The sequence below is a fragment of the Setaria italica genome, chromosome VIII (genome assembly GCF_000263155.2).
Source record: "Setaria italica strain Yugu1 chromosome VIII, Setaria_italica_v2.0, whole genome shotgun sequence".
Taxonomy (NCBI): domain Eukaryota; kingdom Viridiplantae; phylum Streptophyta; class Magnoliopsida; order Poales; family Poaceae; genus Setaria; species Setaria italica.
In genome coordinates this window covers 5,586,571-5,598,938 of record NC_028457.1, presented here as the reverse complement: position 1 = coordinate 5,598,938, position 12,368 = coordinate 5,586,571, and the positions used below count along the sequence as shown (strand labels likewise).

Genomic DNA, 12,368 nt, shown 5'->3' with positions numbered 1-12,368 from the left:
GGTCTTGAAACTGCAGCCATATGCTCAGCACTCGGTGGTCAATCGACCATCTCCAAAGCTGGGACTGAAGTATTATGGACCTTACACAGTACTAGAACGTATTGGCAAAGCAGCATATAAGCTAGAACTTCCAACATATGCAAAGGTATATCCAGTTTTCCATGTCTCTCAGCTCAAACCATTTACTCCAAACTATACTCCAGTATATCATACCCTGCCAAAAGTGTTGGATCCAGAGAAGGAAAATGTAGAGCCTGAATCTATTCTTGAAAGGCGATTGGTAAAGAAAGGCAACAGTGGTGTGGTCAAAGTCCGAGTGAAATGGACAAATTTGCCGGCTGAAGCTACAACCTGGGAAGATGATAATAGACTTCGCGCCAAGTTTCCTTCAACCCTTGCTTGGGGACTCTTCAGATGGGGAGCTGTCACCACCTCAGCAGAGGCGACAGGCAAACCACAGGACGAGGCACCAGAAGATGAAGGCGCCAAGGATGAATGAAGACGTAAACATGAAAATGTATTTGTAATAGTCGATGACAGGTGAGCCCTGCGTGGCCAGCGCACTTGGGCTTAAGGGCCTGATTGGTTTGATGTCAAAATTCTGGCATGGCAAGCCAAAAGTTAGGCAAAAACTTGCCAAAATTTTGGTATGATAAATAGGAGATATGGGGGCAAAATTTGGTAGCTATCAATCAGGCGTACCCATTAGGGATGGAAATGTGGAAATGGATATCCGAATCCGTATCCGCTAAAATGACAAATATAGATATCTGTATTCGTATCCAAATTTAAGGTGGTACTGAAATGGATATATCCGAATTCGTTTTTCCTGATTTTCTCTGTCCGATTCCACGTTCGTATTCGACAATATCCGACACTATCCGTATGCGACCATATGAAACTATTAGTTATCTCTATAGCTAATGATAAATGATGTTACTTTGAATATTAATAATGATAATAGATCATTGAAACTATTCAAAATTTATCTTTATAACTAATAATTAATAATTTAATTTTATTTACTAATATTGTACCATAAAACTATTTAAAATTCATCTCTAATTTTAGTGACCCGTGTCATTAAATTTAATAATAAATATATGTGAATATTAAATTTAATTTTAAATACTCTAGTTTATGTATTTATTAATAAAAATATTTTTATACAATTTTTATTATTCATTGATAAATGTTTATATTTATTGAAATATATATTTATCCATGTATTATTTTTTTCATAAAGTGCACTATTTCAAATAATTATTAATTAATGTAACATTTTCATGAACGATCTTTATTTGGTACTCGTATTTTAGTCTCTACTTGTAGAAAGATTTTGTAATTAAAAACCATCAACAAATAAAATAGGTAAATATTATCTTCATACGGAGTAAATATCCGATGGATATTCGAATCCGAGACATCCGTTTTGTATTCATATTTGAGAGCATCCAAATTCGTATTTGTATTGAGTCTAAAATGCGGTAAAAAGTGCTATTCGCATCCGATTCCATACGAATCGGATCCGAATTCCATCCCTACGAATCGTTTCAGACTTACCATTATCTTGGATTCAGAAACTTTGAACTGAGGCTCCAGTCGAAATCAGTCTGCCCTCTGAGATCAATCTTCGTCGCTGATTCTCTGCTGTGTGCTCACGCTCCCGATTGATCTCGCCGGTGAGCTAGGGGTAGTTACATTTGTTTGCTTGCGCCCGACTCGCCGCGCCACCGTCGCTGAACCGCCCTGTCCGCGCGCCCGCCCCAGGTGAGCCAGCACACCACCCTCGCCCTCCCACGGGGCCCGCGCCGCCGCGACTGCGACAGCTAGGGTTTCGTCGTCGTTGTCGTGGTCGTCGTCGTCGTCGGCGGCGGCGGCGGCGGCGTAGGGTTTTGGTTCCTTATTGCGGTCCATGGACGGGGAATTTCGTTCGCTCCGTTCCGTTTCGATCTGATCTGATTTGATATTGGGACGGGGAGAGGTGTGTCCTCGCAGTAATGGTGGATTTGTGGGAGACTGGGAGCTGTAAAGGCGACGCGGTGTAGTTTAGAATTGGTTGGGTGGTGATGATACTGATCAATAGACCATGATGTTGTTTGTTGTTGTTGTTGTTGTTGTTGTTATAGTTAGGGCACTGTTGTGGCTAGAGCGGTAATTTATGGCATATGTTCTTTACTGGCACATTGCAGGCTGTAGCTCTGTTCCCCCAAACCACGCTTGTTTCTCGTTCACAGAGAACTGAATTTTTTTTCATTCCAGTTTTAGGCCCCAGTGTTACTCAAACAGAACTGAAGATGGCACGCCGAGGATTGATGGAGCAGGATCTGAGCAGGCTCGATGTCGCCACGCTGCACCCTCTATCGCCAGAGGTGATTTCACGCCAGGCGACGATCAACATCGGTATGGCTTATGCAGTTTTTTCTAGCAATGTCTTGACTTTTTCTTCGTGTGCCTGTATTGACATTAGTATTGCAGTACTGGTATCTGCCTATAAGTCCTCAACATAGTACTCCTTTGAGTAAACTTGCCAATGAATCTTAGAATCTGTGGTCACGGGATGGTTTGTACTGACTAAACCTTCTCACCTTGCTTATGAGTTATTATGACCTACATACCTCCATGAACTGCTGGAACAAACCTATAAGAAAAGATAATGTTCCTTGCATTTCTTTGGCTGATAGATCCGGTTTTGTAAAATTTGGATTGCTCAGCTTGTCAGCTTTAGGTGTGCTAGCCTTTAGGGAGTTCGAAAGGGTCTATCAGTTTATTGTATCTATACATAATTTAGGACCTAGAATAAAGCAGGTGGTCTTGGGTCTTAGTGGAATTTTATTTGTATGATAAATTTGTGTTTATTTAGTTTTAGATTTGAGATGCATAAATTTAGGAAGCCAGCAAAATGTCATAATGTCATGTGTTGAATTGAACTAGACCACCTCACCTTGCTTAGGACCCACAAACTTTCATTAACAGCTAGGGTCAAACCTATAAAAAAGATGATATTTCTTGCATTTCTATGGCAGTTTTCCTTTAATGGTAACATTTTGTCTTGTTCAAGCCCAAACTTTGGGGGGGGGGGGGTGTACATGATAATGATGTAAATTTCTGCCTGTGCTGGTATTTTATTTGTGCAATACATTTATATTACTTGGTTTTAGATGTACTCCCTCCATTCCAAATTATAGGTTGTTTTGGCTTTTCAAGGTTCATAGCTTTTGTTATGCACCTAGATATACGCTATGTCTAGATTCTAGCAAAATCTATGAACCTAGAAAAGCCAAAACGACCTAAAATTTGAAATGGAGGGAGTATTAAATTAGGAAGCCAGCACAATGTACACCTTTTTTTATATGTTTTGAAGTTTACTCATAGAATGAGAAGTTTTACATTGAAAATAGTGCCCAAATTAAAAATTTTCTGCTGCCTTTTCATATATTTGAGAAATCATGGAGGAAATCCTAACTTTCTATACTGCGATTGGTTAGCCTTGATTCTTTCTTTGAATAAAAGGGGATGAAAAATGTTGTTTCTGACTACTACGAATCTGCAATAGTAGATTACATATGCCAACAGAATATTGATTGGGCCATATAATTTGTCTTGATTTCCATATAACATCTTGCTTTTCTGTCTTTAATCTTATGTGGCTATGTGCATGCGTGAAGGTAAAAACTCCTGCAGTAATGCCGTAAGTTTATGTGTATATTCTAAAGAAAATCTCTTTTGGAATGTACAGGTACCATTGGGCACGTGGCCCATGGGAAGTCTACTGTTGTCAAAGCAATATCAGGTGTACAGGTAATATCGATAATGACATCATCAGTTCGTCATATGCTTTTTCTCTTTGTTCCTTTTACAAGTTCTGTAATACGTTATGTTTGATTCTATTTCTGAAGATAAATTATTTCAAATTGTGTTCAAGTTTGCTGATCTTCTCTTTTGATTTCCAGACTGTTCGTTTCAAGAATGAACTGGAGCGCAATATCACTATAAAGCTTGGCTATGCTAATGCAAAAATCTATAAATGTGAAGATGATAGGTGCCCACGACCAATGTGCTACAAGTAAGTCAGTCATACTTTTATTTTTTAATAACATATTTGTCCTTAGATTTATCTCATGCAAGTCATCTAGCAGCAGCTCATAATTGTGGAATGTCTTCAAGGACAGTGTTTCCATATACATTATTGTTGCACTTATATTGAGAATGTGGGATCAGGTTAGGAAGCATCCATTTCATTTTCTTTGCACTAGTATGCTACATTGCAGAGAAGCCAGGTATAAGACTATTTAAATGTTCTTAACTCTAAAAGTAATGGTAGAACCAACGGTTGCACTTTTTTAGTTGACTGGTTGCCTGGTTGGTTGCTACCAATCGCTGGCTAGTGACTAGATAGCACTGTTTGATCTTTTTTTGTGCCTTGCTTGGACAAAACAGGAATTAAACTGTTGTTTCATATTTCGCAAGCAAATGAGAAATTAGGAACACCAATCATTTTATACTGAAATCCCAGTGGATGGAAACCTTGCCTGAGGTGATCTTGTGGTGATTCCTGTAACTACCTTGGAAAATTCTTTTTTTGTTCTTTGTAATAATGCTGTGTGTGTTAGCTTTTTCAGTACTATCTAGTGATGTATAAACCTTGTATCTGTTGCCAAATGCATTTATTTGTCTTGATTTCATATGCCAAGGCTATCTGGTTCTGGTGACCATGTTATTTATTATTACATATACAGGGCGTATGGCAGTGGCAAAGAAGATAGCCCTCTCTGTGATGTGCCAGGTTTTGAAAACTGTAGGATGAAGCTCCTGAGACATGTTTCATTTGTTGACTGCCCAGTATGGTGAAACCTTTCTCATATCAATTCTGTTTCACATGTCTACTTATGGTTCATATTCACGGATTCAGATCATTTGTTATGGTAGATGCTTGTAACTTTGCACAAAAAATTGTTTCTGTTTGCCTCCATTGATGTTGCCTTCATGCTGCAACAGCATTAAGTGATGTAATATGTAGATGATAATCGTTCTTCCCTCAAACTGGCATGTTGATGATCAATATAATTTGATAGGAAATAACGAACAGGACTTTGCAAGTTAAATTTTCATTAAACATTTGACTAGTGTTAGTGTCTTACCAGCTTCAGGATATGTTGATTCTTGTTTTCTTTTGGTTTCCTCAGCAATCTATTCATCTCATGAACAGGGGCATGACATTCTCATGGCTACAATGCTTAATGGAGCTGCTATCATGGATGGAGCACTTCTTCTGATTGCAGCAAATGAGAGCTGCCCACAACCCCAGACATCTGAGCACCTTGCAGCTGTTGAAATTATGCGTCTTCAACATATTATCATTCTGCAGAACAAGATCGATCTTATCCAGGAAAGTGCAGCAATGAACCAGCATGAAGCAATCCAGAAATTTATACAGGTCAGTGCTGCTCCTTTGTCTCAGAAATAACAACCAGTATTTTATGAAATTCAGTCTGTTATAATTACATTCTTGTTATCAGGGAACAATAGCTCAAGGTGCTCCTGTGGTGCCAATATCTGCACAGCTAAAGTACAACATTGATGTTATCTGCGAATACATCGTGAAAAGGATCCCCATCCCTGAGAGGAATTTCACCTCTCCTCCCAACATGATTGTTATTCGTTCTTTTGATGTGAACAAACCTGGTTCAGAGGTTGACGAAATCAAGGGCGGAGTAGCTGGTGGCAGTATCCTCAAGGTATGTAATTCTTGGTGTTAAAATATGACCATCGTTCAGAAATCTATGTTTGTGCATGTAAAATACAGTATCCTTGTTCTGTGGAAGTGCATGATGTCTTCAATTCCTGTGTGAAGGGAGTCCTGAGGGTGAACCAGAGAATCGAAGTTCGTCCAGGCATCGTGATGAAGGATGAGCATGGCAAACTTAAATGCACGCCCATCTACTCAAGGATTGTCTCCCTGTATGCTGAGCAGAACGAACTCCAGTTTGCTGTTCCTGGAGGCCTTATTGGAGTTGGAACTACCATGGACCCGACACTGACTCGTGCTGATAGGCTGGTCGGGCAGGTTCTTGGTGAAGTTGGATCATTGCCTGATGTTTACATCGAGTTAGAGGTCAGTGATACCTTTGCTGGTTAGAATCACTAGTGTTTAAGCAGATGTTGCCATTTTGATACTCTTGTTTTGCAGGTGAATTTCTTCCTCCTAAGGAGGCTGCTGGGGGTGAGGACAAGTGGAACAGAAAGGGCAAGCAGGGTCTCAAAGCTCGCCAAGGGTGAGATCTTGATGCTTAACATCGGGTCGATGTCCACAGGAGCCCGCGTTGTCGCCGTGAGGAATGATCTTGCGAAGCTGCAGCTGACCGCACCGGTGTGCACCAGCAAGGGTGAGAAGCTGGCCCTTAGCCGCCGCATCGAGAAGCACTGGCGTCTCATAGGTTGGGGCACAATCCAGGCCGGCAATACACTCGAAGTCCCCCCCTGCCCGCTCTGAGTCATACACCACCTGTTTGACGTGAAGGATACAATTGAAAGAGTGGAGATGTGGCAAGGCAGAGAGCTGTTAGGAATGATTTTTGTGAGGTGGAGAAAACCTGAACATAAATATTATCTTCTTGGATTTTTATTCTTAATTTTGGTAGTTTTGCATTGTTATTATGTTAGTTAGCGTTTTACCTGGTGAGCGTAATGATAAGCTTTATATTGAATCGACCACTCTGTGTCTTCAGAGTAGTGAAACTTGCAGCTTTGCTCACAGCAAGCTGAGCACGAAGTATTTGCTCATCTGTTAGGGGTCTCGTTTCACATAACGCCCTCCACAACCTTTTAAAAACCATTGACATTTGAAACTGGTCAAAATTTTAAAATTAAAACTATACAACATTTTAAAACAAAACTATACATTACTTTTCAAATATTTAATTTGGGTGTACGAGTTCCGTGCATAATTTAGATTATAATCTCAAACTGTTGTTTTATAAATATATATTGCAATAGAAAATATTAGCAGAGCGCTGCAGATAGATCATGTCCAAATAATCAATTAATTTTGACTGGAGCGAACATTTGGCACCTCCAGGGGAGGGGAAGGCACTGACTAGTTTGGTTTGCATTACGACCTTCGTGATCGTGAACAACCTTGCGAATATCAAACAAACGGCGCAGCCCAGTGGAGTCACGGGACCTAATAAATAAACACTTATATGACCAACACAGGACACTGTCTAAATGAATTACAATGATGTGTTTATAAATCATATAACGCTACAGCTGGTGAAACTAAGCTGAGTAAAATTCTTATGAAGTATTCCCTATCCTGCACTAGAATTGTTTCCAGAAGACGATCTCAGCAACTGATGGTGGTTAGGAGTAACCGAACTGGGCATGCCAGAGTTGAACATGATGTTTGATGCCTGTGGCGATGGTTGAGTCTGGATTGCCGAGAGTGGAAGGCGAGGACCGAAAGAGAGCATCTGCGGCCGCTGATGCATGAATGACATCTGAGGCATCTGGGGATGACCATGTCCCTGCATGTTATTGGCGTATGCGGTTGGCATGCTGGCCTGAGGCATGGAGCCCGGCACACCCACTGGTCTGGGGCTCATGCTTACTGGATTTGACGGCATGGTGCTACTGCTTCCAGGCATTCCAGTAGAACCCAACATGGCTGACCTCATCCGGGCACGGTCAGCTGAAATCCGCTGTCTCACCCTCTCCACTTGCTCACATTCCTTCAAGAGCAAAGTCTCTACTTCCGCAAACTGCTTCAATTTCAACTCCAACCTCTTTAACTGCAAATTGAGTACCCATTGCAAAATTTTAAATATCAATAAAGCTATCCTTAGGAAACAGCCTCCTAAAGTAATTGTGAACAATGGTGTATCAAAACAACTCTCCATGCTGGTATCAGAATTTTTTGAATGTGCATGTTAACACCTTCACAAACACTTGGACTTCCCAGTGATCAAAGCAGGTTTATAACTGTACTTGGTTAACAAAGCCATCTATGGTAATATATTTGTGGACCTTTCGTGCTGTGACTAAATTCAACCTATCAAGTTTTTACAATCCTACTGTCCTTTGTCTTGTTATGTAAATGCAAACAATGATTTGACAAATATCAATAATCATTTCCAATTCATTGACCATATTTTAACCCTTTGGCTACTTTCATTTTGCCACATCACTATCATTGAAGACCAGCAATAAACAAGCCAGGGGTTACCATGGCTGGATTCTTCAGAACTCTCATCTGACTTGACTCCAACAAAAGGCTCATTACTACTCTCTAGTTTCTACTATCAAATTAGGCTACTAAACGAAACTTAGTCCCAGGGCGCCATATTGCCTTTTCTGAGCTATGCTAAGTTTTTACAGAAAGAATATGAATATCAAAGGATCCACCAAGTCTTAGGCTGACTTTTTAAACCTAATCGCAGTTTTAATTTAATGGTAAGTCAGATGTCAAGGGACTCAACAATACAAAGACCGGCCATGCAAGTATGCAGCAATGCCCTCTCGTTCAGTAGAAATCAACAGCGCTGACTCACAACAAATGGGAAGTTGTGCATGCAAATTAGGTGGCAATGGTCAAACTAACCTGATGATTTATTACAGTAGCAGCTAGTCTTTGGACTTCACGTTCCTCTTGGTCCGCAAAGAGTTTAGACTTCATTGCTGCTGCTGACAGACCACACATGGCAGCATGTTTCACATTTTCTGGAGAAATGGCTGGTGAAGCACCTGTTTAAAAATTGATGATTTTCTAATATTAATTGTGAACAAATTCGAGGAATTTTGCTAACAGCACTAACTGTAAGTTTGTGACAGGAATAAAACATAAAAGCAGTTACCATTATGGTTGTGAAAAATAGGATTTGCACCATTGCCCCTGCCATCAGCATGCATGCCTTCTGAACTGAGCCTTCAATATGTAGGAAAATATTTGTCAGAAGACTCAGAACCTAACACTAGCAGAACGCATATGAAAGGTCTGGCTACTATACACGATGGAGAAGTTTCTACCTCATGTATGAGGACAATGTTGCATATTTGAAGTGATAAGGCTTTAGCGTTCACAAATGTATTGGAATAAAAGCATTCAGTAAGATGGCTAACCTGGGATCATCATCTCTTGTTAAAAAAGATAATGCTGCATGTGCGCATGATGCTGCAACTCTTGGTCCTATCACAGAGGCCAAAAATGCAACCTACACATCATTTCTGAAAAGTAAGACTTGACACTATTGGGGATATGCAAAAAGAACAAAGCCTGATTTTATTTCTCGTTGTTATGAAGAAAGTATATAGGAGGGCAGAATGGTGGGGATTCCTGAGAACTACTTCAAGAATTTCATATATCAGGATATGCTGGGTTTTGATCTTACTGTACAGCAGCCAAAATGTTACCTACACTACAGTTCTGAATCGAAAGTGCATATCTCCCATGTAGCAAATTAGGATTGCCCCAAATATTCTGTTGGTAAAAAAATACAGATGCATATAAACTTTACTCAGAAGACGCCACATCAATTTCAAAGGTCGGGCAACTGTAGATACTAAAGCACATTATCCACTATTGCTACCCTAGTTTCCATGGCATCAGATCCACTTATCAGCTAAACAAATCATGCACTGGTTTTAGAAACAAAAAAGAGGGGAAGGGAGAGTAGGGGTTGTTCGGACTCACCAACGACATGACAGGATTAGAAGAATTAATGAATGGAAGCTCGTTTCCATGTCGAAAACTTTGAACTGGTATCCCTAAGGAGGGAACAAATCATCCACATTAGAGAAAGAAAGGAACAAGCCATATAAAAACAGAGTTCAGCTGATAGATAAAGTTAATGATGTTACACCTGAAGTGCTGCCATTTGAATCTAAATGTGGAAAACCATTGCTTTGTGCTCTAAATGGCATGGATCCATTCGATACCTCAACATTCTCTAGCAAACCATCTTCTACTGGAAGCCGAATAAAATGGTAAATACATTGTGCCTTTGATTTTGTTCCAACATGCCCTGCAATGTCATCCCAGTTGTCATTGTACTTCTCAATGCCCTCCAACAGCAACAATGTTTCTTCATCAGTCCATTTATCACTATCATTTTCCAATCCATCATTATCCCCATCCACTCTCTGGAAATCTAAGCTAGAATGCCCAGTAATATATCTCGCGTCATGGAAGCAATCAGAGCACAGAGCAATATCTGCCTGCTCAGCCAGTCAAAAGCACATGTTATTGCTTTTTTGTGAAGCATAAACAGTAGGGGAGACCCATACTGTGGTACATATATATTGTATATACAAAGAGTATGAGAACTGTACAGAGGCTAAAAGGCCATAAAAGGGGGGGGGGGGTCCACAAGGAGAAATAGTTAAGAGATCATGCCGATTCTAGTCAGTTCCTTTATTCTTGGGGCTCTAATAAAACATCATCAGTAAACCCTTTCTGCCAAAAAGATAAGATGGGTATATTTGCATACGAACTGCTATTCCACAAAATTAAAACAAACTAAGGAAGCACAATGAGACATTGAAATAAGTAAACAAATCAAATAGTTCAAAGATATACTGTAAACCTAAAGCAGATAAAATCACATCACAAATATTAGACACTTAAATAAAATTCAGTATTCTAAATGTTCTTTCCAAAATTACAGTTGCCAAATAGTAAAATAGTAATATAGGCTCCGAGCACATTTCGGGCATCCAAGATTCGAGAAACCTTATGTGAACAACCACTAATAAGCAGACTAAGCTCGAAACAACAAGTGATGGAGGTTTAGAATTCAGCAACAAATCATAGTCTTTCATTCCACATTGAACCAAGGCTTAGTCAAGAACATGCTAAGTTGTGAAGCATGACTACCTCATTTTACTGTGATGTAGTATCAGAATCTTTGAAAGTTACGATATTTTAGCATGTTCGCACAATGGAAATGTATGTAAGTAGCACTTCAAAGATACAGACACGGGTTTTGTACACAGGACATACATGAGAAAACATATAAATAAAGGTACAAAGAAGCACACCTCCTTTTGTGATCGGTAATGCAAACTTGGCAAAGGCTGTAAGCAATAACTGCAAGAGCTTTCAGACAAACGCTCCCTAATCTTCCCGTCCAAGTCTGCAAATGCAGCATCAAAATCCACCAACTCCGAATTTGATGAAGATGATGCCATCGAAGAAATGTCCTCCGCTTGGAGGCTACATTTCGGCCGGTCAAACAAAACCAGACCATCGATTGATTTCAATGGTGCTGTGAGCAATTGCAATTCCCCTGATGGTTCCTCTCTTAGAAGCGATGTTGCCATCCTCAGGCCGCGGTGCACTGACCCAGCTGCAAGGTAATTAATGATCCCCCAAGTGTCCAAGAACCTAACGATCCTACTCAGATCATACAGTTCACCTGTGTTCCCAACAAGCCCCTGGCACTCGGCAAAAGCAAGCCTCTTGCCTGGGTTCTCCAAGTACTTGGCGATAACTTTATTCCTTAACATGGCGTACTTCTCCGGGGTGTGCCCTGGAGACTTCCCTGTAAAGAAGTGTGGAACCACCTGCCTTTCCAGCCTATGCACAGTCCCGGGGGAGAACCAATCTACAAACGACAAACCAATTCATCGGTACTTAAATTCGCAGCTGTTTCCTAGTACATCTCAGCAATCCATGTTTACGTCCGAACGGAAAGTGCAGACCTGAGTGCTTTGGCACGACATGGAGACGACCGTGGAACTGCTTGGGCACGCCATGCCCCTCCATTAGGGGAGGCGGGGTGCACACATACAAGGACGTCTTGTTGGGGTCTGTGGTGAGGGATGGGTGGTCCGGAAGCACCCCAGAGAGCACCTGCAGCTGCCCGTGAGAGATGTTCTCTAGCACCGGCGGCGGCGCCGCAGCAGTGATGTCGCCGGAATAAGCAGATCGCTCGGCCGCGATCAGGGCGAGGACGGACTGGTGCGGCCGGTTGACCACGCGGCGCTTCGCGGCGGGGAAGGCGGAGATGGGCTCGGCCGTGGGCAGCACCTCCGCCTCGCGGTGGTCGAGCACGGGGTCCTCGGACGCCGCGGCGGCGTCCGCGGGGGCCTCGTCGTCGTCGGCCCCGTCCCCCGCAGCGGCGTACTCGTCGTCGTTCGCGGCGGCGGAGTCGGACTCGTCGGAGTGGTCGGCCGCGGCGGCGGAGGAGGTGGAGGGCTTGGATGGAGACGCGTTGGAGTTGCGCTTCCGCTTGCGCCATTTTAGGCGCGAATCTGGGAGTTAGGGTTAGGGAGCGGGGGGAGGGAAGGGTTAGTTCAGGAGATGAGAATTTAGAGGTTTCGAGAGAGGGCTGGAAGCACGGACCTGATGTGGATGAGGCCTTGCGCGGCAT

General features: G+C 41.8%; 2 protein-coding genes across 2 annotated transcripts; one reads left to right on the top strand and one right to left on the bottom strand.

Annotated features, from left to right (window-relative positions):
• The first annotated feature begins 1,549 nt into the window (after window positions 1-1,549).
• On the top strand, window positions 1,550-6,714 carry LOC101759964 (eukaryotic translation initiation factor 2 subunit gamma). The gene is made up of 9 exons (XM_004978824.4): window positions 1,550-1,770; window positions 2,263-2,403; window positions 3,740-3,801; window positions 3,954-4,066; window positions 4,740-4,842; window positions 5,210-5,437; window positions 5,520-5,738; window positions 5,855-6,115; window positions 6,191-6,714. The coding sequence occupies exons 2-9, from the start codon at window positions 2,298-2,300 to the stop codon at window positions 6,491-6,493; spliced, it is 1,395 nt and encodes a 464-aa protein (XP_004978881.1). The 5' UTR covers window positions 1,550-1,770; window positions 2,263-2,297; the 3' UTR covers window positions 6,494-6,714.
• A 350-nt stretch (window positions 6,715-7,064) lies between these two features.
• LOC101759276 (SWI/SNF complex subunit SWI3C) lies at window positions 7,065-12,368 on the bottom strand. Its single transcript, XM_004978821.2, has 9 exons — window positions 12,341-12,368; window positions 11,698-12,249; window positions 11,035-11,600; window positions 9,858-10,212; window positions 9,689-9,762; window positions 9,118-9,209; window positions 8,853-8,923; window positions 8,600-8,742; window positions 7,065-7,790 (listed from the first exon to the last, which is right to left on the bottom strand). The coding sequence occupies exons 1-9, from the start codon at window positions 12,366-12,368 to the stop codon at window positions 7,311-7,313; spliced, it is 2,361 nt and encodes a 786-aa protein (XP_004978878.1). The 3' UTR covers window positions 7,065-7,310.

Coding starts and splice junctions, on each gene's coding strand:
- LOC101759964 (XM_004978824.4), top strand. CDS start 2,298: ATGGCACGCCGAGGATTGATGGAGCAGGATCTGAGCAGGCTCGATGTC. Junction 2,404..3,739: donor CCAGGCGACGATCAACATCG/GTATGGCTTATG, acceptor TGGAATGTACAG/GTACCATTGGGCACGTGGCC. Junction 5,739..5,854: donor CTGGTGGCAGTATCCTCAAG/GTATGTAATTCT, acceptor TCCTGTGTGAAG/GGAGTCCTGAGGGTGAACCA.
- LOC101759276 (XM_004978821.2), bottom strand. CDS start 12,368: ATGCCGCGCAAGGCCTCATCCACATCAG. Junction 11,601..11,697: donor TGTCGTGCCAAAGCACTCAG/GTCTGCACTTTC, acceptor TGTCGTTTGTAG/ATTGGTTCTCCCCCGGGACT. Junction 8,924..9,117: donor ACAAGAGATGATGATCCCAG/GTTAGCCATCTT, acceptor TACATATTGAAG/GCTCAGTTCAGAAGGCATGC.